This window comes from Tenrec ecaudatus, chromosome 1 (assembly GCF_050624435.1).
Source record: "Tenrec ecaudatus isolate mTenEca1 chromosome 1, mTenEca1.hap1, whole genome shotgun sequence".
Classification (NCBI taxonomy): Eukaryota; Metazoa; Chordata; class Mammalia; order Afrosoricida; family Tenrecidae; genus Tenrec; species Tenrec ecaudatus.
Window position 1 is genome coordinate 187,893,464 of NC_134530.1, and position 26,705 is coordinate 187,920,168.

Consider the following 26,705-nt stretch of genomic DNA (forward strand, 5'->3'; position numbering starts at 1 on the left):
ATTAGGGCCATTGTTCCCCCGCCTCTCAGCGCCGTATTCTGACACCGAGGTTCACAGAGAGTGCCATGGCGAAGCACCAACTGGGAGATGAGGCGGAAGAGTGCTCATCTGGACACTTGGTTTCTGGGTTAATGATGTTCATGGTTGTTTGGTACGAAGTTCCCTGTAGGGCTCGTAGAGTAAGTAGGTAATCTGTTCTCCTACTTGGTGAGACGAGTGGATGATACATAGACCCAGTTCTGCTTTGGAGAGAAGGTGTCAGGAGCGGCAGGTTCACACATGCATGCATGTGCCCGTGCCAAGGAAGTCATAGCAAGAAAACGTGAGCCTTCGCACAAAGAGCGTGCATCGGGAGGTGCCTCTCTCAGAGGCTGGTGAAGGCTCCGGGGACTTTTGACCCTGAAAAGCTCAGCTGCAAATGGTGCAAGCTCACAAACCTGGGCTGACTGGCTGTGGGAACTCCATTCTCTCCTTTTAGGACTTGACAAGCTGCACAATATCACCACTGGCGCGCCTTCCCGGTATGAGGTGAGAGTAGATTTGCAGACTGCCAATGAGTCTGCCTATGCTGTGTACGATTCCTTCCAAGTGGCCTCCAGCAAGGAGCGGTATAGGCTGACTGTTGGGAAATACAGAGGCACAGCAGGTAAGGAAAAACGTCTGCTGACAGCTAGAGTCTCTTGCTGTCTGTGTGTCTATGGATTGGTTTGCCACATGCCACGGCTCTGGGGGGTGGTGTGGGGGTGAGATATTATTCCACTGAGGTGAACCGTCCACAATGACAATCCTTCCTGCAGGGGATGGGATTGCACAAAGGAAGACAATTCTGGATTGCTATAACACCGGAAGGTTTGTCCATTATGTATTGATACATTGCGCCCCGATGTGGGCTGTGGTGCTTTCGTAGGTGAACCCGCATGATGGGCTGTTTGTGTGGCGCCTTTGCACTGTTCTCGCGGCTTCGGCGCTGTGCCTGCCGTCTTTGTGCAGCAGTGTGTGATTTAAAATATAGAGACCGCAGCTTTTTGCCACCAGTTGAGACCCCAAAGTGAAAGTGCTGATTGAAATAATGCACAGAGATCTCATTAGCGCAACCCAACTGTGGCATCAGAAATCAGCAGTTGAGCGGGAAGCAAAGACTCTTTAGCCTCGATTGGATTTAAGCCACACGATGGTGTGTTCAGTGGAGATGGAAGAGGGTAAAATTAAGCCACTGGAATACTGGAACGACACCACTGACCTCTGTCTTACACGGAAGGTGTGGCTAAGCTTTTAGTTTTACATTTTACGCCTATATTGACAGGAAGTCTGTTGTTGTACACATACCTCTATGATCAAAAGCTGACCAGCGGTGTAAGACATGGTCTTTCCTCTTAGACTCACAGGTGATGAGCACTTTAAAAGGGAGTCAAGTGAGCGATAAGAAAAGAGTCAGCTTGCAGAAGATGGGTGCGTGGAAGGCTGGGGCACGGGAAGAAGCTTGAAGGACAAGGGGCTGAGCCTGCATCTGAGCGAAGGGCAGAGCTCAGGTGGAGAGAAGGAATGGGCACTGTAGGCCTGGGGAGTGCCAGCGAGTGAGGGCCCACTAGAACAAAGGCCTTGGGTGCTCTCTGATTGATCGATTTATTTTATTGAAGTAATCATTTATTGGGGGCCTCTTACAAATCTTATAACAATCCATCATTAATAGTATTAAGCGTCTCCCTTCACCTGCTTTTCTGTTGTAAGACATGACAAAATTATAATAATTTATAAATTATCAAGGGTTCATGAAGGAGGGAGGGGGAGAGGGGGAAATGAGGTGCTGATACCAAGGGCTCAAGTAGAAAGCAAATGTTTTGAGAATGATAAGGGTAACAAATGTACAAATGTGCTTGACACAATGGATGTATGTATGTATTGTGATAAGAGTTGTACGAGCTCTCAATAAAATGATTTAAAGAAAAGAAGAAATAATCCTCAAAAAAAATAGTATTAAGCATACTTGTACATATGTTGCCATCAACATTTTCAAAACTTTTTCTTTCTACTTGAGCCTTTGGTATCAGTTCCTCTTTTTTCCCCTGCCCCCTCTCCCACCCTCCCACTCTTGTGAATCCTTGGTCAATGGTATATTACTATTGTTATTTCATGCCTTACACTGTCCATTGTTTCCCTTCACCCACCTTTCTGTTTTCTTCCTCCTGGGGTGGTTATCTACCTAAACTTGGAATGGGTTCCTCCTTTCTCACCCTCACCACCCCCCATCCTCTTACCTTCCTGATATTGCTCCTTCCACTACTGTTCCTGAGGGATTTTATCTGTCCTGGATTCCATGTGCCAAGAGTTCCTACCTGTACCAATGTATGTACTCCAGTCTAGCTGGATTTGTAAGGTAGAACTGGGTCATGGTAATGTGTGTGTGTGTGTGTGTATGTGTGTGTATGTAACAGTCAGGAACTAGACTGTGTGTGTTTCATAGGTGCTATACCGCACTCTGGAATCGTCCCTTCCTTATAACCCTTCTGTGGGGGATGTCCAATTTTCTACAGCTTTGTACCTCCACTTCAGCCCCCTCTTTAACATCGATATAATTGTTTGTATGGGATCTTTTGATACCTGATCCCATCGACACCTCATGATCTCACAGGCGGGTGTGCTTCCATGTGGCTTATTTGCTTCCCTGCTACATGGCTGCTTGTTTAACTTCAAGCCTCATTTTTTTATGGTGGTAAAATATACCCAGCATATAACCCACAGCTTAAATTGTCTTCAAGTGGACAGTCCAGCACGTGACCTGCCCTTACCATGTGCAGCCATCACCATGATTTCCTCCTAAACTGTGATCACCCCACACAGAAACGCTACATCCACCCAGGAACCAAGCCTAACCAAGCCCAGCTCATGGTGACTACTGGTCTATTTTCTGGTTCTGTGCATTTGTCTGTTCTAGGTCTGCGCAGATAGGGCATTAGGCATGGTTTGTCTTCTTGATTTCACCCATTAGAATGCTTTCGAGGCTCATGTAGGTGGGAGCTGTGCTGGACCTCCAGTCCTTTGCATGGTGGAATGTAACATTGCACGTTGTTAATCCCGTCATTCGTGCTTTGATGGGGGACTTGCTTGTTTACCTTGTGACTCTTGAAAATAATGCTGCAGGCGGTATGGGTGAGCCCAGCCATGTCTCTGGTTGGTTGTATTCCCAGGAGTCCAGGAGCACCTCATATTTGTGGTGCATTTTGGGGAGGGGTGTGTATTCTTGAAGCCTTCCAGGTCTTCTCAAAAGTATCCCCTCAAGTCACCTTCATGACACAGGAATGTACACCAGACTCTTGAATGACTGGAACACGATCCCAAGAGGCAAATGTGAATGCAAAAATTACTTGAGATTTTATAATTTAATGATAATACAATGAAGTGTGGATTTTGCATTTGCTCTTATTTCCCAGTAGGTAGCTACACAGTGTCTGGTGCAGAGTGGGTGAGCTTAAAAAACAAAGGACACCTTCCAGCTGGAATTTTGAATAGAAACTTATGGATGTTCTGTATCTTAAAGAACAATCTCATCGTGTCTCAGCTTTTGTGGCTAAGATCAAGAATAGTCTCTGAGACCCAAAGAACTTCTATCGCAGTGGTTCTCAAGCTTCCTAATGCTGAGACCCTTTAATATAGTTCCTCATGTTATGGGGAACCCCCAACCATAAAGTTATTTTTGCTATTACTTCATAACTCTAATTTTGCTGCTGATATGAATCGAGTGAACCCTGTGAAAGGGTTGTTTGACCCCCAAAGGGGTCGAGACCCACAGGTTAAGAACCGCTGTTCTATCAAGCGGTTCAATCCGAAGTTGAGTTGAGTGACCTGGGAAGACACAACCTGGAGGGAAGGGGTGTGGACTATAGACGAGGAAGAACTGGTCAAGGACTCTGAGAAGGGTGGATGGGGAGAAAACATGCAAACAACAAGCAGGCAAACAAACAGAAGACAAAGCAAAAGCAACTCTTGGACCCAAAGGTGCTGCAACTCGAAACCTGCACTGCTTTGGAGATTGGTGCTTCTCAGTTGGGTGGGCCGGGGCCTCTGTGTTTTGGACACAGGCAGGGCAGCCTTTTATGCTGTACTATAGGAGCCCTGGTGGTGTAGTGATTATGAGGAACTTGATGACTTGCTGTCTGATTAGAGACCCTGTATTCGCTGGAGCACCATGTCTAGTGTCTGATCTGAAAAGGAAGTTGCAAAGGGCTCAGTTTTCTCAGAGTCTGTGGTGCCCTGGTGGTGTAAGAGTTACTCACTGGGCTGTGAACCATAGGGTTGGCTGTTCAAAACCACCAGCAGTTAGAAACCAACTCGGGAGAAAGACTGGACTTTCTACTCCTGTAAACAGTTACAGTCTCGGAAACCCACAGGAGGTCATTGTGATTTAGCACTGACTCGAGGCAGTGAGTTTGAAGTTTTTCCACTCAAAAGAAGCCCTGCTGCTAAATGTCAGGGTGCTGAACCCACTAGTTGTTAAAACTCGGTAGTAGCTCTGTGGCAGAAAGACGTGGAAGTCTTCTGTCTCATTAAAGATTTGCAGCCTTGGGACCCCTGTGGGGTGGCTCTACTGTGTGCTACAGTGGGGGGGGGGTGTCTATGAGTCAGAGTTAAGTTGATGGCAATCAGTAATGGGTACATCCATTCAAAGCACAGTAAAAAAACAAACAACAGTACCAGCGAGTCACCCCTGTGTGTTGGGGTACAACTGGGCTCCATTAGGCAGAGAAGGTGGAGCCTACAGTCACAGGTGCTTCAGGGTAGACGCGAACCTCCAATCTTTTGGTTAGTAGCTGGGCAGGCTCACTGTTTGAGGGATGGGTATTCCTATGATTATGAGTCTATTAGGAGCCTTGGCGGCCCAGTGAAGCAAACACTGGGCCATTAAGGGCAATGTCTGCGGTTCAAACTCACCAGGAACTCTGTGGGAGAAAGGCGAGGCTGTCTGCTTCCAGAAAGTTTAGTCTCAGAAATCCTACGAAGCAGTTCTACTCTGCCATATCGGGCCACTCAGAATCGGAATCCACTCAAGTGACAGTGGGTCTTGTCTTTGTGGTGTAAGGGTCTTAACTGGAGGAGGAGAGATTCAAACACACCCCTTGTCTCCCTTTTATCTACCTGTCTCTCAATGGGGTCAGCCTGCATTTACACCAGGGTTCCCTGACCCTCTGAGGCTGGGCACATTACTGCCTCTCTTGCCCCCTCAGGCAGCTTCCTGCTCTGGGCTCAGTCAGTGTGCTCACTGGGTGACCCCTTTTGTTTCCAACACCCTGTTCACTGTTTGACACGTGGAACGCCCAGCCTTTCTTCCTCTGCTGGCAGAGCCCATCCATGGGGGTTTCCCCCGAAGGAAGCAAGATGTTTCCCTTGGCAGCTGAGGCCCAGCTCAGTTCCCGACACCCAGCGCCTCCCTCCACTAGCCTCCTGGCTGGCACCTCACTCAGCTGCCCTCTCAGGTGGTGGCCCCAGCCACCACCCACCCACCATTCCCCCTCCCCATCCACCTCTCCTCAATGACTGTGCTTCACCTTTTCTGAGCCCCATCTTCAGATGACCCAGTAAATGAACTGCTGCTCCCATGAAAGTGGGTAGAAGAGGGGGAGGGAGAGGAAACATGAGGAGCTGATAGCAAGGGCTCAAGTAGATAGCAAATGTTTTGAGAATGATGATGGCAACAACTGTACAGATGTGCTTGACATAGTGGATGGATGTATGGAGTGCGATAAGAGTTGTACAAGCCCCCAATAAAATGATTAAAACAAAGAATAAAGAAGGTAGAAGGGAGTCAACATTTTTGTAAATCAATGTGATTCTCCTCTTCCCCAATATTTTATTTGCATTCTAGCTATGATCAGGGGATACTTCCTGCTTCAAGGTTGTTCAGACCAAGAAGGCAGGTCCTTGGAGGCTGTGTTTTTTATTAGGACACTTTGGGAGACTCTCAGACCACACAAGATACAGGCAGCCATTTAGTCTCCCTTCCCACCCATGCTGTCATTCTGCCTGTGAAAGCCTGGATGGCACGGGGACTGGGGCTGGTGGAGGCTCCACTTTCCTTCTGTATACCCTTTGGAAGTGCCTGCCACGCCGGCCTGGAGTAATGAGACAGTGCGCAGAGAACCACGTTCGCACGAAGCTGGACAGGTGGGCATCTCCTGGTGTGTGTCAGCTCCCCTCAGCTGGCTTTTCTTCCTGCCCCCCCTCCCCATGGACAGCATTTAAAATTTAATTTGATGGTGGTAAAGATACAGACAACAAAACATTCCCCATTTCCAACACTATCCCCTGCACAATTCAGTGAAACGAACTGTGTCCATGACATTGTGTCTCCCTCACTCCTGTTCACCTTCACCTTTTCCCATCACCCTTAACAGAAAGAAGCTCATGTCCCCTGAGCAGAGCTCAGAATCATTAAAATATGTGGGACTCAATGCCCCGTTCTCAACATTCATATAAACGGCGCCACACAGTATCTATCCTGACGTCCTATCAGGCCACCCACCATGCCTCCATGAGGGAAACCCCGTGGTGTATAAGTTTGGTGTTTTATTGAGTCTGGAATGCGGGGCAAGGTGGGAGGAGGGGGCGCATTTTAGGAACTTCACCTTCAAGGTGCGATTCATCCTTCTAGGGATGAGTGTGACAGCAGGAGCATGGCCAGAGAGACAGCAGAAAGAGGCTTTGGTGCAGAATGACTTCCATGGGCTACTCCGTCACTGACAGCTGGTTCCAGGTCCAGCTGCCTACACCTGCCCTTTTCCTGCCCTAGGGAGTGTTGGGGAGGAGAGCATTTTGATGAGATGGGTGATGGCCTGGTCGTGGATCCATAGGGATCCTGCCTGAGCCGGCCACCAGCACCCACACGCGTCCACCTGGGAGACTCACTAGCTCCCCATTGGAAGCTACGCCGCCGGATTTCTCATCACGCTTCCTCCAAAAACTCAGATAGAAGAGCACTAGTCCAGAGACTGCATCTGACGGGGGAGATAAGCGGCATAAATCTTCGCACTCTCGGGTGCGGGTAGGGGGTCGGATGACCGGGGCCTGGTTAGGTTTTGATGTATGAGTCCTCTTAATATCTACACTCTGAACATTAGTATGGCTTCAGTTTCTAGAAGGTAGAAAATCCATCTGCAGGAACATGAAACAGAACACAGCGCAACCTCACGCTCGGGCTGGAAACGGCCTCCCCTTCCTTCATTCCCTGCACCTACGGCGAGACAGCCATGAGCAGATCAGGAAGGGTCAGGCCCTGCGCCCGGCCTTAGAAAACAGCTCTTGGGAACGTTTTATCCGGCTAGGTGAGCTGCACGCCTTGCTGGAGTTCCGAAGGGAATCAAACCGAAAAGCAAACTCACTGCTTTTTAGGTCACGCTGTTAAAAAAGAGATCTCAGCAAGATGTCAAAGAGGACCAAGCTTTATTGGCTGGCAGCCAGAGTGTCCCCTATCGCCCAAGCCACTCTGACCCCGAGTGATTAAGGAAGGGTTTATTTTTATATATATTGTGGAATTCACAAGACACGCTGGCAGGTGGTGTTATGCTCTATGGAGAAACAGGAACTTGTCTAAACTTATTATTATTTTTACGCAGCAAATAAATGGCAGGTGCTGCTTCGGTTTCTGTTCCGAGGTGTATGACTTCATCAAGCTTCCTCAAACTATAGGAAATCAGGGGTTTACAAGCAAGAGTGGCAGTTACAAAAATAAATGGTACCGGGTCAGCAGTTACACAAAGAGTTACAATTAGACTAACACAAAATGGTTACATTAGGCTAGTTAACGTGGGCTGCTACTGTTGCCGGCTCCTAGAGACTCTATAGGACTGTGTAGATCTGCCCCTGTGGGTTTCCCAGACGGAAACTCTTTAAAAGTTTATTATTATTAATTGGGAGTTAATACTTATATCATTCCATAGTTTAATCCTGTCAAGCAGTGTCGTACAATTGCTCCCACGATCAGTTTCCAAACCTTTTTCTTCCTGGACTCCTTGACATCGCCTCCCTTCCCCCTACCCCTACCGCCATGGTACCCCTCCCCTCAAACCTCTTATTCTTGCTGTCCCTGTAGGTGTATCAATCGTGGGTTTCATATAGAAAAACATGGAACACAACTTCAAGAGGGTGACCCCCAAAGACAGGACACCTCTGAGACCCACCCTAATATGAACAAGCAGAAAATGTTGGAAACCAGATCAGGTCCAGCAGCATCAGAGGGGGAATCAACAGACAGGTTTTAACTGTTCCAGTCAGGTTTACCCCTTTGGTCTTCTAGACTCATCTCCCCAGTGCACTCTGAGGAGTAACTCACCACTTTCCTCCCCTCCTCAGTGATGGATAGAGGGAGGTCACCGAGACAGTAACTCTTTACAGGAGTAGAAAGCCTTGCCTTTCTCCCAAGAAGTGGCTGGTAGTTTCGAACCTTTCACCCTGTGATTAGCAGCCTAACGCTAACCACTACACCACCGGGGCTCCACTGGGTGTCAGTTTAGGCTGCAGCTGATTTTCAGCAAGAACTCTGAAGGGAGGAGGCAATGCATATAGGCCCAGGGAGAGTGGATCTTTCTCTGACTGGAAGTGGACTGTGGCGTGATGCCTGAGTGGGAGGCCCACACCCCTGAGTTCCTGCCCCTCCAGTTTCTTCTGCTGAGTGAGGACCAGGGAGTGACGGTGTGAGCCAACGGGGCCAGAAAGGCAGCCAGGCCCTTCCCTTCCCGTGGAGTGCCGTCAGCTCTTTATGTACCTGTCCCCCACCTTCACCCCCACCCCCAGCTCTGTTCTGCAGAGCAAGGAGCTCCTCATTTTGAACCCCCAGAGCCAGCCATGCTCGATAGTAGAACAACAACAACAAACCGAGTTGATTCAAACTCCTACAGGGTTTCTGAGTCCGTAAAGGTCTACAGGAACAGAGAGCCTCATCTTTCCCTCACAGAGTGGCTGGTAGGTTTGAACGGCTGACCTTGAGTGCCACCAGGGCTGCTGTGATCTAGAGATGTTGTTAGGAGCCACTGAGTCGGCCTGACCCATAGAGACCCTGTGCCCCATGGAGGGGAGCGCTGCCCCGGGTCCAGAGTAGGTGTGTAATCACGGATTCCTGAGTCAACACTGAAGCTGAGGTCCAGACCCACATCGTGGAACCTATCGTGGAACCAGCTCCTGCTCTGCGTGACGCCACCGGGGAGAGCTGCCCCGGCATTCTCGAAGCGGTCGCTCGTTACGGAGCAGACAGCCTCTCTTTCTTTCTCTGGAGTGGCTGGTGGCTTCAAGCACGCTGACCTTCACTTAGCGGCTCCACAGGTAACCCGCACCACGAGCCAGAGGTTCTCAAGCTTTGGCCTACGTCAGAATCGCCTGTGGAGCTTGTTAAAACCTATCGTTCAAGCCGCCACTCCCACAATGTCTGCTTCCGTCGGTCTGGACTGGAATGTGCACTTTGTAAAAGTTCCCAGGTGCCGTGACGCTGCTGGCCTGGGACCACACCAGGGACCCTGGAAGATCCCTCCAGAGGGCTGGCTCTGGCTAGTGTACCCCACCACCTCACCCCCCTCCCCGTGCAATAAGGAAGCTGCAGGTGAGGTGAGGTTTCGGAAAGAAGACGGGGTTCGAGATCTGAAGACCAAGATTTGAGGCCCCGCTCTGCTGTCTGTGAGCATGGGCGGGGCTGTGTGTGTGTACCCTGATGGTCTCCCGATCAGCATTTCCCAAAGCGGGTGAGACCGCCCACTGAGGGTGCTGCGCCCATCCAGCAAAAGCAGGTGGCGACATTTTATCCTGGATGATGGGCTCATTGCCAGGGGTGATGGCATGTGCAATACTGTGTTGTTGTTTTTATCTGAAAGGCCCAAATAAATTTGGGAACTGGTGCCCTTGAGGGGAATCTTTGTGAGTCGATTTCCTTATAGAAATGAAGAGCTGCTGACTTCCCAGAGAGCTGCCCAACACATGAGCGTCTGTAGGCGACATAGTAAATGCCGAGATGACATGCAAATTACTGTAGGAACAGGATTTGATCAAGAGAATGTATTCGCTTTTAGGATCGGAATAAACAAGTTAAGCAGTAGAGAAAATGTACGAGTGAGATAATTAGATCAGCTACCCAGACAGGTAGCCGTCTTCAATGTAACCAAGCATTAAATTGTTTGTGTTCATAGAAGGCTTTGGAAGCTCAGGGGTGATGGTGGTGGTGGTGGTGGAGGTGGTGGTGATGGTGGTGGTGGTGGTGGTGGTGGTGGTGGTGGTGGTGTGTGTGGTGTGGTGTGGTGTGTGGTGTGGTGTCACGGATTTAGCCCCAGGCATTTTCAGTAGAGATTTTCCTGCTAGGTCCTCTTTCAGGCTAGAGTCTGTCTACCCTCGTTGATGGCGAATCCTAAAGTCTTGGTCCCCATCTTCTCTCTCCTGCAGGGGATGCGCTTAGTTACCACAATGGATGGAAGTTTACAACTTTTGACAGAGACAATGATATCGCCCTCAGCAACTGTGCCCTGACGCATCATGGCGGCTGGTGGTACAAGAACTGCCACTTGGCCAACCCCAATGGCCGATACGGGGAGACCAAGCACAGTGAGGTAGGCTGGGGCGAACCTCTCTGGTCCCACACTCTTCACACACGTGGCCCCTGAGAGATGCCCAACAGTTAAGTTTCACTGGTCTTCTCCTCCACGCACTTCCTTCAAGGTAGAAGAACTTCTCATTCAGGTCCCCCCATCGCTGCCATCTGCGTGGCCCCCCTGCATTCTCACCATTGCGCATGCACACCAAGGCCAGCTGCCTACTGCTGTGTAAGGACAGCACGGACACACACCCCACACAGACACTTCATAATCATTTCTACTTCTTCCACCAGAGCTGCTTTTCTCAAGTCCTTCGATTACAGGAACACCAATGTCCTTTCAGCTTTAGGTCAGACCCACCTTTGACTCCAGTTTACCCAAAGCTACCCAAAGTTGCCCCAGAAAAAGAAAACCTCATCGAACCCAACCACTTGGGCACATTGTCTGACACATTGTGTGTCAGAGTAGAGCTGCACCCCATCCCAGAGTTTCCAAGGACTGACCTTTGGCACTTTCTGCCCAAAGTCAATCATTGGACTCTCAGGACTTCCTTCTGTGCACCTCTGGGTGGATTCCACCCTCCCACTTTTCAGTGGGCAGCCGAATGTGTTACCTGTGGACATCTCCCAGGGGCACCAAGCCCTGGGTGGATCAGTCTCCATTAGGGGTGTGCACACCATGGCCAAGAGGCCATGCAAGCTCTGCCCCACCCCCTGCTCTGAAACTTCCCTGCCAGCAAGTCTTCCAACTGCCACGAAGACAGGACTTTCTGATCCCATAAAGACTTACAGCCTTGGAGACCCACAAGGGCAGTTCTGTCCTGTCCTATTGGGGTGCTGTGAGCCAGCATCAAGTTGATGGCAGTGAGTTCGGGTTTTCTGATGACCTGTACACCCCCTCTGCTAGGAGCCCTGGTGGTGTATTGGTTACATGTTGGGCTGCGATCCACATGGTTGGCAGTTCAAAACCACCAGCAACTCTGTGGGACAGGGACTGGGCTTTCTACTCCTGTAAACAGTTTAAAATTTCAGAAACACACAAGGGGTGACTATGAGTCAGCATTAACTCAGTGACAATGGGTTTTTGTTTAGAAAAAAATTTTTTGAATACCTCCCCTGGCTGACAGTCACTGGGCATCTTCAGGCTGCTCCCTTGCAGCTCCTAAAGAACTGCCTCTCTGTTCCCTGTTCCTCCTCTTCATTAAGCTGTCCCCACCATGTGCCCCAGAGACCCTATTCTGAGCTTCCGTTTCCCACTTTGGCCCCCAGGAAGCCTCCTCTCTCCAGAACGCACCGTGTATGTCCTGGCATCCCTGTAAATAGCAGACATCTAAAGTGCAGGCGCATCCTGAGGGCTTTGGCCCTGCTCAGGCTGTGGGGATGCCCGGTCCTCATTGGACTTCCCTCCCAGAGGGAGGAAGAGATCTGTCCCCGGCAGTCACGGAGGGCAGGCCCATGAATCATGGCGGCAGCGTGCAGGGCTGGCTGGAGGAAGCCTGTGATGAGAGATCAACTATTTGAAAGGAGCAGCCAGCAGCAGCCCCCAAACCATCCTTATATTTGCTAATAAAAGACATTCATCTGGCTAATGTGCTTTCCACAGTCTGTAAGGCATTTAGCTTCTTGTTTATTATTTACCTCACAAATTAAAATACATAAAATTGGTCACTGGGGCTCTTTATTGGCCAGGTTGCAAGGTTATTAAGTGAATTAAATATTATCGTGCTCACCGCTCAAAAGACATAAAATGAAATTTAGTTTGCAACACGCCATTTGTTACCTTAGAGCTAATATCTAAACAATCTAAATTGAAAATGATTTTACACAATTGGCCAATTAATATGTTTATTTTTGCCTTTTATTAATTTATTTTGGGGGGAAAGGAAGAGAGGGGAGCAGAGATAATTTGATTATTGCTGGCCAGGCTAGTCTGTACTATCTTTGCTGCCCCTCTGGCTCCCACCACTTCCTGCGCTTACACCCTCACCCTCCTCGCCAGAGGACGTCTAAGTGGCCAGTCTGTCTAACCCCAGGTGCCCGGCAGAGGGCGCATGTTTGTAGATTGACCCTGCCCTCCTTATGAAGGAGCCCCTGAGTGCTTAATGGCTAAGTGTTGGGACGCAGTTCGCAGCCACTAGCTGTTCTGTGGGAGAAAGAAGAAACTCCCTACTCTCATAAAAAGCCATAGTCTCAGAATCCCACAGGGGCCGTTCTGCCCTGCCCTGTGGGGTCGCTATGAGTCAGAATAGACTTGATGGCAGTGAGCTGGAGTTTGGCTTTTCACAACTTGATTTTCTTCTGCGTTGGTGGGGCTGTGGGGTAAGCATTGACCTGCTAATGGCAAGGTCGCTGGTTCAAACCCACCAGCGGCTCGATGGGAAAGAGTAAGGCTGTCAGCTCCTGGAAAGACTTGCAGCCTTGTCCTTATATAGGGCCAGAGTGAATCAGAATCAACCCCATGAAAGGGGGTGGGGGTGTGCACAGAGAGGTCAGTGGTTTGAATCCACTCAGAGAGAACTCAGAAGAGAGGCCTGATGATCTACTTCTGGAAAACAAACAAATAAACAAAAAACAATACAAAACAAACACCCAGCCATAGACCCAGCTCTTCTATAATCCACGTGGGACCAGCAGGATTGGAGCTCATTTTTTTAAGCAGGCAGGCAGTGCTTTCTCTGGCAAAGGAAGCTTTCTGGCCCCCTGGTTACCAGCTGGACTGCTCACTGCAAGGTCAGTGGTTTGAAACCACCAGCCGCTCCTCTCTTCGGGAGAAAGGCAACTTTCGTTACTCCCCTAGAGAGTTCCTATCTCAGAAACCCGGGGACGATTCTACTCTTCCCTGTAGGCCAGCATGAGTCGGTATTGATTTGATGGCAGTGAGTTTAGTGGTTTTTTTTTAATCATTGTATTGGAGCTCATACAACTGTTATCACAATCTATACATACATCATATCAAGCACATTTGTACATTCGTTGCCCTCATCATTCTCAAAACATTTGCTCTCTACTTAAGCCCCTGGCATCAACTTCTCATTTCCCCGCCACCCTCCATGCTGCCCCCTCCCTCATGAACCCTTGATAATTTACAAATTATTATTTTGTCATGTCTTACACTGTCTGATGTCTCCCTTCGCCAGTTTTTGTTGTTGTTTTAAATAACCTACCTCTCAACTGCTGTTTCTTGATTCTGGCTCTGTCCTGCAGGGGGTGAACTGGGAGCCATGGAAAGGACATGAATTCTCCATTCCTTACGTGGAGTTGAAAATCCGCCCTCGTGGCTACCACGGGGAGCCCGTCGTGGGCAGAAAGAAGCGGACACTAGGAGGAAAGACACGAGCATTCTGATGGCCCCTTTGAGCCTCCGAGGAGCGAGACAAGTCCAGCCCGGGCGGGGCGGACAGTGGCGACTGGCCAATGGCAGTGTGAGGGATGCTCAGAGCCTCTCATTTCTGAGACCGCTGGATCACCTGCAGGGCCCGCACGATTCAAAGCACGATGCCAAGCTTCAAGTCATACCAGTCCCTTCCTCTGTCAAGCCACTTGCTTCATTGCCCGTGTGACACTATCTATCCTGGAGGTCTTCCACCACAGCGACACACATGCCTAGTAGCTAGCTGCACAGCATGCCTCCGTGGACAGCGCTGGACCGGCATGCATCCTCAGCCTCTCATTAGTAAGGAACACACTCCCTGAGGGCCCCCAGGGGAGCGTCCAGAGCTTCACCAATTACAAAGTTCTAGAAAACAAAATTTATTTTTAAAGTGCTTCTGGAAGGAAGCAGCGGAGATGGGTTCTAATTCCCAAGGGATCGGGGCTGAGGTAGCCTGATGCCACCGATGTTGAGGAAAACAATGTAGAAGTCTCCTCCTCCCCTGCAAGGACTGGTGTTTCCAGAAGCGTAAAGGGAACCCAAAGAGGTCCAGATGGATTCCCAGGGAGCCAGATCCTAGCTAGGGTTGGGCATGCCAGGAGCCCACTGTTTACTGATAGTTTTCAGTGCCTGCTTTCCAGGTTATTTGCATAATTGCTTGCATAGATCTGCATATGTTGTGACTAAATCCCCACTCCTTGATAATTGGTACTTCCTCAGGACCCTGCTGTGACCCCTCTCCTGCCCCATCAAGCCCTCAGCCTATTTGAATGGAGGCTTTGCAAGGTCAGCTCCTTTCCCCTGTGTGTGCTTATTTTCTTATCATTTTGGTAGAATGTCTGTAGCTAATTCAGTAACCACTGAAGTAACTTAAATTTCTACTCAAGAAAATAAGTGAATAATAAACCACTTGACTTAAAAAAATCCATTATGTATGTTTGCCTTGCGTTACTGTCGCCGTCAAAGCGCACGTGGATTCTACATGTAGCCGCACTTCGAGTGGCGATTTGATGTGTGCATGCGGGGGAAAGTGGTGGCTGCGGCCATTTTCTTGTGTGATGCTCCGAGTATTTGGACTGCAGGCGGAGGCCATCAGTGGGAAGGAAGGCAAACGCCCTGAAAATCGCAGCCCACCTCCAGCACTGTGGTGGAGTTTATCGCTGGACCTTCAGGTGATGCTAAGCCGTCCCCCAGTGGGGTTCCATGGTAGGAGGCTCCATACTTGATTCCCGGGCTCCCAAGCAGGCGCATGTCACAGCCAGTGGAAGCTTCTGTGTTGCTCTCCTGCTGACCGGGTTTCAGCAGAGCCTCTAGACCTGCGGTTCTCACCCTTCCTAATGCCGCCACTCTTTAAAATTATTTTTGTTGCTACTTACTTCATAACTGTAATTTTGCTACTATTATGAAACGGGTGACCCCTGTGAAAGGATCGTTCAATTCCCCCCCCCCCAGGGGTCGAGGCCCACAGGTTGAGAACCACTGCTCTAGATGAAGCCAGATCAGGAAGAAAGGACTGCTGGTCTGTTTCTGAAAATCAGCTAATGAAAGCCCAATGGATCCCAATGGTGACTGGCAAACTGGTCATGCGTGTGTTAGACTAGAAAAACAAACTCCTAGACACTCATATATGTATGAGGGAGTTTTATATAAAGATTAATTGTGTATTAAGAAAGCATCCCAACCCAGTCCAATCCAAGTCCATAATTCCGATATTAACCCATATGTCAATCTATAAAATCCTTTTCAGACTCACGAAACACATGCAATGATGCTGAATGCAGGAAGATCACAGGCCAGTGGGTAGAAAGCCTTTGGATCCAGTGGCATTGTAAGCATCTCAGTGCTGGCAGGGGCCTCCAGGTGGCTTCTTCAGTTCCCAGGGCACAGGATCTATTAGCATAGTGCCATGTGTCTTTTCAGTAGTGTCTCCAAGGGGGTGAGCCGAGAGAGAGGTGTGTCCACCATCTCCAAGGAGGAAATGCCATTGTTCCCAGAATTCTCAGGAGAAGGCCATGCCCACACAGAGGCCTCATTGGTTATGACCCAATTGACAGACTAGAATCCACCCCTTCGCTCTTAATGCTCTCAAGTCCCAAATTGACACCGGATGATGTAACTACCACACTCGGGATGGCACAGGACAGGGCAGCCTTGAATTCTGTTGTTCCTGGGGGGCCATGTGCCTGGGACATTCTCAACTGGGACTAAGACAACAGTGTGCTCCACTCTCTACTGCCCCCTACCCCTAGCACACACCTCATGGGAAGGCCACCGCAGGCCTGGATCCAATCATCAGCCCTCCGAATCCGTGTTAGGGCTGATCATTAAAGAAAGAATGTGCTTACATGTTGCCCATGGATTCTATGAGGATTGTTGAGTGTCTGTCTGCACCATAGGAGGTCCTGGGCATTGCATGTGGGGAAGCAAGGGGATCACGCCAGACATGGGCTTGTGCTTTCTCATCCATTTCCGTATTCACTCACTCCTCACTCACTCATTCACTGCTCACTCCCTCCCTCATCAAATATTGGTGACAACCTATGTAAGGCCAAGTTACTCGAGAAGCAAATTCAGACACTCATTTAGGTATCAGAAAGAGCTTTATATACAAGAGCAATTGGACATTGAGAAAACAGTCCAGCTCAGCCCAGTCCGAGTCCATAAGTCCGATATTAGCCCATATGTTAGATACTAATCTACAAATTCCTCTTTAGACTCATGTGCAGAATGCAGACTCATGTGCAGAATGGTCACAGGCTGGTGAATGGAAAGTCTTGTGGATCCAGTGGTGGTGGAAGCTGGTCTCCACGTGGCTCCACCAGCTACCCGGTTGAGTGTCTTCTTCACAGGAAGGTAAAGCAGAGAGAGAGGAAGTTTCTAGAAACTTCATGGAATGCCACGCCCACGAGGAGACCTCCTCAGGCTGTGACCTGATTGATAGGCTAGATCCCTTCACTCTATGTCAAGTTGACATGGAATTATGTGGCTACCACACAGCCTTCTGTCCTCATCACAGACACCCCTGCTTAATTCCAGTGATGGAGATGGACAGCAAACAAGTAAACAAATCCATGTGTCCTGCCAAGCAGTGTTAAGTGCAGAGGAAGGCCTATAAAGTAGGGGCAAGGAAGGAGGGTGTTGATTGGCTGCAGGGATGGGGTTCCATGCTTTATAAAGGCCTCTCTGAGTGGATATGTGTGTGTGTCGAGCCCCACCAGGCCACTTCCAGACTCGATCCAGAGATGATCCTCTGGTCCATTTTAAAGGTCCTCCCTTCAGCTTCCCGACAACATCCCTTCCTTCCTGTGGTCCAGGGCCCTGTTTGCACTCTGGGGCTCACCTTGTTGCCTGGAACCTTGTGCTATCCTGGTGGGGTCAGGCTTTTCCTTATGTAGTTAAGGAAAGTGCCTCTTGCATTCTGCGTGGATGGTGGGTAGTGCTTCTCCATAAGTCATCTGCCTGAGAAACGTGTCCATTGAAACTGGATCGCTCTCCCAGGGACGGGCTGATTCGGTTACCCCTTAAGCAGCTCTGGTGTATCCAGTGCTCAAGTTCCCACCTTCCAGGTGGGAGACCAGGGTTCAGTTCATGGCCAAGGTGCCTCTTGCACATACACCGCCTACCTGTCTGTGGAGGCTTGTGTGTGGTTATGACACTGAACAGGTTTCAGAAGAGGAGCTTCCAGGATATGACAGACTAGGAAGAAAGCCCAGGCGGTCTGCTTCCATGAAACCCCTGTGGATCACAGTGGTTGATGTGTAACCGCTGGCCACGGGGAGGACACATTTTATTTTGTTCTATATGGGCTCCTCATCGTTGGGGCCAACGACCACAGCTAACAGCCATGGCGCTGGAGGGTGATATCACAGCTGTGGCTGGCCTTGGCCCTCTGGCTGCGCCTGTGGTGGTGGTTGATTCTAAAGTGCCTTCTCCTGTGTTCACTGGCCCCAGAGTTTGTCCAGAGCTGGCCAAGAAGAGGCTTGTGGGAAACCGGATCATTCCTTCCATTCTTTTTCCTACCCTGAAGGTAGGTCTGGGGAAACCTCAGTTAACCCTTTAAGGATTCTCTACAGCAGGGGTCCTCAAACTTTTTAAACAGGGGGCCAGTTCACTGTCCCTCAGACCCGTTGGAGGACCATAGTTTTTTTAAAAAACAAAACTATGAACAAATTCCTATGCTCACTGCACATACCTTATTTTGAAGTAAAAAAAAACAAATGGGGCCAAAACACCCGGCGGGCCAGATAAATGTCCTCGGTGGGCCACATGTGGCCCGTGGGCCGTAGTTTGAGGACCCCTGCTCTAGAGCACCAGGGAAGCTCATTTATTTTAAAAGTATTGGTCTAGGCAAACCTTCCAGCCCTCAACCCCATGCTTACCCTCATGGGAATGTGGCCAGAGCTGGTAGCCCTGCCATGGCCACTGAGTCTAGACTGAAGGAATAGGCTCTGAGTAGATCTGCTTTTCAGAGAGCCAGGCTCAGAACTATGAGGCTTTTGAAGCATACAGGGGCAATTCGTACCCTTTATTCTTGGTGATTACACAGTGGGCTGCTAACCATAAGGTCAGCAGTTTGAAACCACCAGCTGATCTTCCGTAAGAAGGTGGAGATTTCTACTCCTGTAAAGAGTTTCAGTCTCAGAAACCTACAGGGAAAATTCTACCCTATCTGTAGGGTCACTATGAGTCAGAATCGACTGAGTGGTGATGGATTTGGGTTGTGAGTTTTTGGAGGACAAACCAAAGTTGTCACAGAAGGGCAGCCTGCATACCAGGCACCAGGCGGGAGAGGAGTCCCAGCATTGATCAAACTCCGAGGGCACCTGGGCAAGACACCCAGCAATGGAGTGATGAGCAGCACAGGTGGATTGGGTTACCCAATAACCAAGGTAAGCATGGGCTTACTTGTCCTTACTTACAACCTGTAGTGCACCATTACACCAGGGTGGTGCTGAAACGACAGATTGGGAAGCAAGCACCAGTAAGCCACCACTGAACTGTGCTTACTGGTTACTCCACCCCGAACCAGCGATCGCCTATTTGAAGAAAGACATTGATTCTGGGGAGAGACAGGTGCCAGCCATAACTGCAAGTAGAATCTTGGGCATAATGAAAACACATGTGGTTGTTCACTTCAGATCAGCAAGTAAGCACAAGCCAGCATGTGTTTACCTTGATTATCCAGTAATCTGACAAGGATGAACAGAACACAGCTCATCCTGGGGAAGTTCCCGCGCTGCTGTGTGGTGCGGATACAGGTCAGGAAGCGCTCCTGACAGCAAGGGGGTACGTTAGCCCCCCAGGAGCAGAACAGGCTGACTCACCTGCTTGGGGACTGCATGCAGCCTCTCTGGGGCGGGGCTGGCCTGAGGTCTGGAAGGATGAGCCCTGTGCTTGCCAGGGAAGACGCATAAGGCATGGGTGGAGAGGCAGGGCACCCAAGGTCCAGGAGACTGCTTGGCCTCCATGAGCAGGCGTGTTTGAGGGAGCAGCAGTGCTGGGTGGCAGGGCTCCCCTCGTCCGGGAAGTTCTCAGTTGGCCTCACTCGACACTGGCTGCAGCTATGAGGTTTCAGACACACAATGGCCTGCCTCCACCTCCAAAGGCTGATTTCATGGGGCAGGGGGTGGGTCCTGGGTGGCCATGGGTTCTAAAGCCCCCAGGCAGTTCTAACCCAGGTGATGCAGCGAGGGGAGGAACACCCAGGAAAACAGAAGAACTTGGACAGGGGGCTCCCAGAGGCTTTCAGAAAGATCTGGCAGGAGTGGTATAGGCACCCCCCTTTAGGGGGAGTTTGGGGGCGAGGGTAGAGATTCACAGGCAAGGGAAGATTATTGGCGCTAGTTCAGGCAAGAGGTGATGACTTCCTTGGCTTGGGGCAGAAAGGTGGCAAAGGGGAACAGGGCACGGATGAAGGAGATATTTAGGAGAAAGAAACCGCGGGGGGGTGAGGAGCAGGGTCACGAAGAGGGAGCTAGGAGAGGTAGTTGATTAGGCACTAGGGTGCTAACTCGGATGAGAATCAGCTTGCTGTCAGTAGGTTGGTTTGTTGTTATTGTTTTGAGTGAAGGGAAGGAAGGGGTCCTTCTAAAGGGACACTGTGGTCATTGGACTGCTAACCAGAAGGTTGGTAGTTCAAACCCAGCAGCCCGCTCCCTGGTTAAGGCTGAAAGCTCCCATCAAGAACTGAGGCCTTGGAAACTCTGTAGGGTATTTAAGTCAGTATAGGGCCCCTGGTGGTGCCATAGTTACACGTTTGGTTGCTAATTGCCAGGCCAGCTGTTTGAAACCACCAGATGATCTGTGGGAGAAAGACTGTCAAGAGTTACTGTGGGGTACCAGCCCCCACAATTGAACAGGTCAAAGGGGCGGTTGTATAATTGAGAGGTAAGATTAAAGAGACATCAAAGAAGATAAGGTATGCAATCAATCGCTCACCTCTGGGATGACCATGATCTCAGCAGCCAGGTCTGCGCAGAGAGAATAAATTTCCAATCACACCTTATATACAGTTAGGGTGCGTGCAAGCCCCCCCGATTACATCATAATGGGAAAGGGTTGTACAATAGGCATATGCGTGACAGGAAGGGGGTGATCTAGGGGTGTAAACACAATAGGAAGGGGAGGCACCAGGGGTACACATGTGATAAGATGGGCGGCCCCTACATTCCAGATGGCAGCCTAACCTTGGTCCTGCTTGAGTGGGCTTGACCTTGTCTTGGGGCTCTCCTTCAGGGAAACAATCCACTATCCTTATCAGCAGGGAGTGGGCCCTACTTAGGGTGGGACAGACTATAGGGTCTGATTGCTCTGGGAGATAACCTCTAAGTGTACAGTCATTTACCATGTGTCATATAATATGGGGCCGGGGGTGGGGGGTGAACAACCTGGGGCCAAACCTTTCTGTATCCCACAAGTTACAGTCTCAGAAACCCACAGGGGCAGTTCCGCCCTGTCTAGAGGGTGGCTCTGAGCTGGCATCGACTCGGTGGCTGGGAGTGAGAGGAGTCTGAATCCACTTGAGGACAGTAGGCTCATGTTTTTTCCTCTCTGAGTATGTTTGTCAAATGAGGCCAACAGCTCTCCTGTCTGATGTACGGGCCTCAGAATTCAAGGATTATCAGAGTTGAATACAAAAGTTGAAGAAGCCACAGAGAAAGCAAAGATTGCCTCCAAGAACTGTGACCAGGGATGAAGGCAAAAGGTGTGGTGTGTGGAAGGAGAGCGTGGGACAGGGAGACAGGCTCACGGGGGGTACAGCAAGGCAGAAGGAAGCACAAGGGTAAACATCTTTGCCCCAAGATTTCCAAGTCATTACCTGAAGCCTTTCATCAGGACTCTGGAGAAAGGTCAGGCGTTCCTGTGCCAGCTGCCTCGAAGTACCCAGCCTGCTCAGCAGATGGCAGTGTGGTCATACCGGGACCACCACCCCCCGCCCCCCTCCCTCCTTCACACACACACCAGCTTCACTGCTCTGGCCCTGAAGGGGCCCGCCTGGAGAGTCCTCCCTTTGCTTCCTTCCTGGATAGAATTACTGGCCAGCCAGTAAGGTCCAGCTCATCCTCCGTGTGCTATGCTGTGCAGGAAGGTGTTGCTGGAGGAACGCACAAAAGGAATCCCGGGGAAATGGGGGGACGGGCTTGCTGAGTGGTACCTGACCCTGTCTCTGGAGCGTGAGATTTAGATGGTGGGTGATGCTGGCAAGAGGAAACTCAAGGGGACACCCATGGCAGGGGTTGTGAGGAGACCCTAAAGTGAATTCTCTTCCAAAGTCCCTCTGCTGGTTGGTGATTTCTGTGGGGGAGACTCAGCAGTTAGGATACCAGGGCAGCTTATTCTTTGACCCATTGCCTCAGAGGTGATTCCCCCATATACAGCCCCATAGGACAGAGCTGCCCGTGGGGTTTCCTTGGCTCCGATCTCTAATCTGCAGACGCCGACTGCCAAGAGGCTGGTGGGCTCAAACCACCGACCTGGAGGCCAGCAGCTTTCACCACTGTGACACCAGGGCCCCTTGTTTATTTTGTAGCATGGAAGTGCACTTAACAATGACAAGGATGGAAAACAACCGCATTGCAATCTGGTAATTTAAAGAAAACAAAGATACACAATGGAACGCAGCCAGTTATTTCTGTTGGTAGAAGAGACTTGGGTTTCGTTAGAGCGTGAAGGAGGCCGGGAGGCCTGCCTTGGCCACCAAAGCACCCGCCCGGGGCGTCCTGCAGACTGATGGACGGAGCCCCGCCCGCCGTGTTCCACAGCCTTTGAGGAGCCACCCAGCCGACCGGCCGCCAGAGGGAGAGCTGGAGTCGGAGTTTGAGAGTTGGTGCCTGCTCCAGATGGGGCTACCTCGGCTTCCTTTCTGTGGTCCTTATTGTCTCTGTTTATAAAATAGGAATGGCCTTAATCTCGGATTCATCCACTGCACTGGTTTCTGCAAGAATCAAATGCAGTGATGCAAGATTTGTTTCAGTTATAAGGATAGCACTTTGCTTGTTATAAAGCACGTCTAGAATTGCAAGATACTGGCCTTGGACCTTGGCGCTTTTTAATTGGCCACCCACAGGAGCCCTGAGATTGCAGGTAGTCAGCGGCTAAATGGAAACCTTCTGTGGGGATCTGCAGCCTCGGACACCTTCTGGGGAAGTTCCACTCTGTCCGGTGGGTCTTAATGAGCCAGAATCGATTCGACCGCAGTCTGTTTTGAACCATGAACAAGGAGCCTTAATGGAGCCGCCGTTAATGGCTTGTCTGCTAAGCTAGAGGTGGGCAGTTTGCCTGCTCCACACTCGCCTTCATGAAGTGATCATCGTAGACCAGGGTGCTACAGAAAAGTGTGCTGAAGGAAGCAGACGGTGCCCGGCTGTCAATTGGAATAGTGTTTGGGGTCTCAAAGATTCAAACAAGCAGCCATCTACGCGAGGAACCAACTAGCTCCTTCACATAGCAGACGCACACCAGCCGGTGTGATTCAAACATGTCAAATGACAACATCCAAATATGATGAAGAGAAGAGTATCAGAGCTTGAATTGTGAGCACCCAATTTGTAGGAGCCTCAAACCCATCTAGAGTCCCTAGTCAGATCGAGCCTCTGGTCGACTCCCTTTGGTCACAGGTGAAGGATTCAGCTTTACGATCAGACGGAGATGATTGTAAACTTGATGGTGGTGTGTGAAGCTACTTTATAATGAGATACATAGATGAACTCCCCTTAGACCCAACCCGAATTTGCTGTAGGCTTAGATTTCTCTCTGGCTTACTTTAATATTGCTGGCGGTTTTTTCTTTCTTCCTCTGTATTTATTTAGTTATTTATTTTCTGTATTGTTTGGTTTTTGATCATTGTTTATGAAGCACAGAGGGATTGGATGAATAGAGGCAATAACTGGTGCCTCTTTCAGGGGATGGGGTGGAGTTGAGGGAGGTTTGGGAGCAAATAATGAATGTGAGAGGCGGGAGGGAGCATTAGAACTGTTTGTGATGATGTATATAAAACTATTTTTTAAAGTCACTTAACTATGGGAGTGTATGATATGTGACTATGGTAACAATAAGACTATTGGGGGAGGGAAAAAGGTGGGCAGTTTGCTGCCACAAAGAGGCAGTCCGCTTCTGTAAAGAGTCAAAGCCTTGGCCACCCTATGGGGCAGTTCAGGGTGGCTGCCATCAACATCAATCGGACGGCAGCGGGCTGGGCTGTGTTGTTGTTGGTTGGGATGCACCAGACTCCAGTGTTAGGTATCGGAAGATGCAGGAGGGAGTCAAGGCAGCTAGAGCTCTAGCCTCCTAGAAGCTAATTCCAGGGGAGGAGGGGCATGGCTGGCGTTCGGTGAACACAGGAAAAGGTAGTTGAATTTGGCTACGTGGGGAAGCCTGCTGTGCTTAGGAAGCTTTTCCCATAGACAACGAGGGGAGCTACGGAGCATTTCACCAAAAGGATGTAAAGACAATTGTGACTCTGACTCCTGATCCATCGAGGGAACCTGGAGCCCTTACCCAGGTCGATGTCTATGCCGTAACACCCAGCGACTCGTGGTTTAGCTGGGTAGTTGTGTTGGACAGGGTTCTCTAGAGAGACAAACCAGATCGCTAGTAATTATATATAAATATATTTATAAAGATACATATATAATACAAGAAGTGAACTGTTAAATTATATACAGATAGATAATACAAGAAATTAACAGTTAAATTATAAAGCAGTGAGACACTAGCAGTCCTTTAAGGCTTGAGAGCCGCCAGTTGCCAGTCCCCTTCTGTAGAGAGAGCTGGGCTATATATCTCCAGGCAGCAAACATCAAGGCAGGTCCCCAACTGTCATCAACTGTCGGTCCCCAGCTCCAGAGATGAACATTCTAATTGTGTGGGCTTAAAGGGACCTCAGCTTACAGCGACACAGTCCACAGGCTAGGCATCCCACAGGTAGTGTACCCCTTTAAACTGAGGCACAGAACAAGCAAGGTGAGGCTCACCGAGCCATTTATCCCTCTGCCCTTCAGTTAATCCTGCTTGTGTTTATCGGCCAGGCTGGCACAATAAACTATCGCAGTAGTGTTCTAAAGGAAATCTAATTTAAGGTGGAAAAGATGTTGACTCAATGTCTTTCCTGATTTGGCCACCTGGTGTCACTATCACCCTAGGGTGGCTGACTGTAGATGCTGAGGCCTCCTGACCCCTGTGTAAGGGAGTAGAAGTGAGCTCCTTGGGTTTCTGGGCCGGGATTTCTGTGGAAGCCGACCTCCCTATCTTTCATCCAAGGAGTCATCAGGGTAGGGGTCACCAGCCTGCAACCTCTCAGCTGGTAGAAGTTTGGCAAGTTGTTGTTGAATGCCCTTGAGTTGGTTCTAATAGCGACCCTTTGTAGAACAGAACCGAACCCCGCCTGGTCCGCCACCATCGTCCCCATTGTTCTTCTGTTTGAGTCCCTGGTTTCAGTGGCTGTCAGTCTATTTTATTGAAGCGCTTCCTCTTTTTCTCTGCCCCTCCACACTACCAAACCCAATGTCCTTCTCCAGGGACTCGTCTCTCCTGACAACATGGCCAACGTCCATGAGATGCAGTCTCGCCCATCCTTGCCTCTCAGGAGCATTCTGGCTGTACTCCTTTCAGGACAGATGTGTTTGTTCTTTTGGCAGTCCGTGGTATGTTCTTTGCATGGAGTAGGCCGTTAGAAATGTTCATGGGAGGAATAACTTCAAACGGGTCTAGGCATGGGTAGGGCTTTTCCTGAGCAAAGCATCTCTGGGGGGTGAGGGGGTTTCCCTGGGGTTTGTAAACATCCCTCTGAGCCAAAGAGCCAGAAAGCTGTGCTGAAAGACTGTTTTAATCCCATGGCTTTGACCTTGTAATCAAAGGGTAGTACAAAGGCTGTTTTAATCCCATGGCTTTGACCTTGTAATCAAAGGGTAGTTGGCCAGGGGCCAGCACAGCTGAGTCCATGTTCACACCCCATGCACAGGTGGAGTCTGGGCAGGTGGGGTCGATGGCACTGAGCCCTGGCTTCCGGGCAGGTGTGTGGCAGCTGCTGTTCTCCGGTGCTTTCTTTGGCAGAGCTTCCTCCTCTTTACTGGACAGTTTTGGAAGACCCTGGAGGAATACACTGAATGAAGCGGAATGAAGAGTCTCCACCCGCTGGCCACGTGTACGGTGATGGGGATGGGAGCCCAGGAATAAAAGGAAATGATGGAAATATCCCCCTGCCTGAGGGTGGGCTTGTGCTCTCAGCTCTCCTTCCTCAGTCCTGGTCAATCCCCCTGCTACCATCTTGCTCTGACTCTGGGAAGCCCTGGTGTCAGAGAAGTGTGCTCCATAGAATGTTCGGTGGCTGCTTTCCCAGAGTGTGGATAGCCAGGAGCCTCTCAGTGTGTTAACTGGTTACACCCTCCAGGGACTCCTTACATCCTGGTTCTAGCTCACTAAGACGGTGTTTGAACTCCCCCCACCCGTAAGCGTCAGACCGGTTCAGTGTGGCGTGGTAGCCAGTAGCCACATATGGCTCTGAATTGCCTGACCCGGGGCATAACAGAGCCTCTGGACTTTGTTCGATTTAGCGCGCATTGACTAGCTGTGTGTGTGTGTGTGTGTGTGTGTGGTGGGGGGGCAGTGTGCACACACGGGGTGGTGGAGGCGCTCTCTGTTGGAGTGCACAGAGCTGCTCTCCAGCCTCTGCTTGTGTAGCCAGCATCCCTGCCCTTGCCAGGAGAGGAAACTGGAGCAGCCAAGGCCGTTCACTTCATAACCAGTGCTCAGCTGCGGCCGCAGAGACCCACTGGGACAAGGAGACGCCTTTATATGCACACAGGTGTCTGTGGGTGTATGTCCACCCCTAGCGGCCACGACAAGGAGAGCCTGGTGGTGTCGTGAGTCCTATGTGGGTCCGTGAACCGCAGGGTCTGCTTCCATCAGGATTTCATCTTGGAAACCCACAGGGGCAGTTCCACTCCGTTCTAAAAGGTGGCTATGCCAGAATCAGCGTCTGGGTAGTGAGTGTGACAGTGACCAGTTTTCGAAGTGGCCACTGGTGAGCCCGCTAAGGGTGAAGTGGGTGAGGTGACCCCGAAGTCAGGCGCTGGAGAGTGCCAGCTTCTAGGAAGGGGAAAGACCAGGCTTTCTACTCCCCTAGAGTAGAGCCCCCCAGGGGCAGTTCTGCCCTGTCGCATAGGGTGGCTAGGAGCCGGCATCCATTTCACCTGGATGTGGTTTCAGAGAGAGCCCGAGGGGCCCTCCCCTCTCCAGCAGTAGACTTTAACTCTGAGGTCTGTTTTTATTTCGTTTTTT

General features: G+C 50.2%; 1 protein-coding gene across 1 annotated transcript in view; it reads left to right on the plus strand.

The window, feature by feature from the left end:
- Nucleotides 1-14,829, plus strand: part of TNN (tenascin N) — a 96,904-nt gene extending 82,075 nt beyond the window's left edge. The window contains exons 22-24 of the mRNA XM_075527785.1: nt 479-646; nt 10,411-10,574; nt 13,763-14,829. Coding sequence (XP_075383900.1) covers nt 479-646; nt 10,411-10,574; nt 13,763-13,903 — 473 coding nt within the window. The 3' untranslated portion in view covers nt 13,904-14,829. The remainder of the gene's footprint in view (nt 1-478; nt 647-10,410; nt 10,575-13,762) is intronic.
- The last annotated feature ends 11,876 nt before the right edge of the window (nt 14,830-26,705 follow it).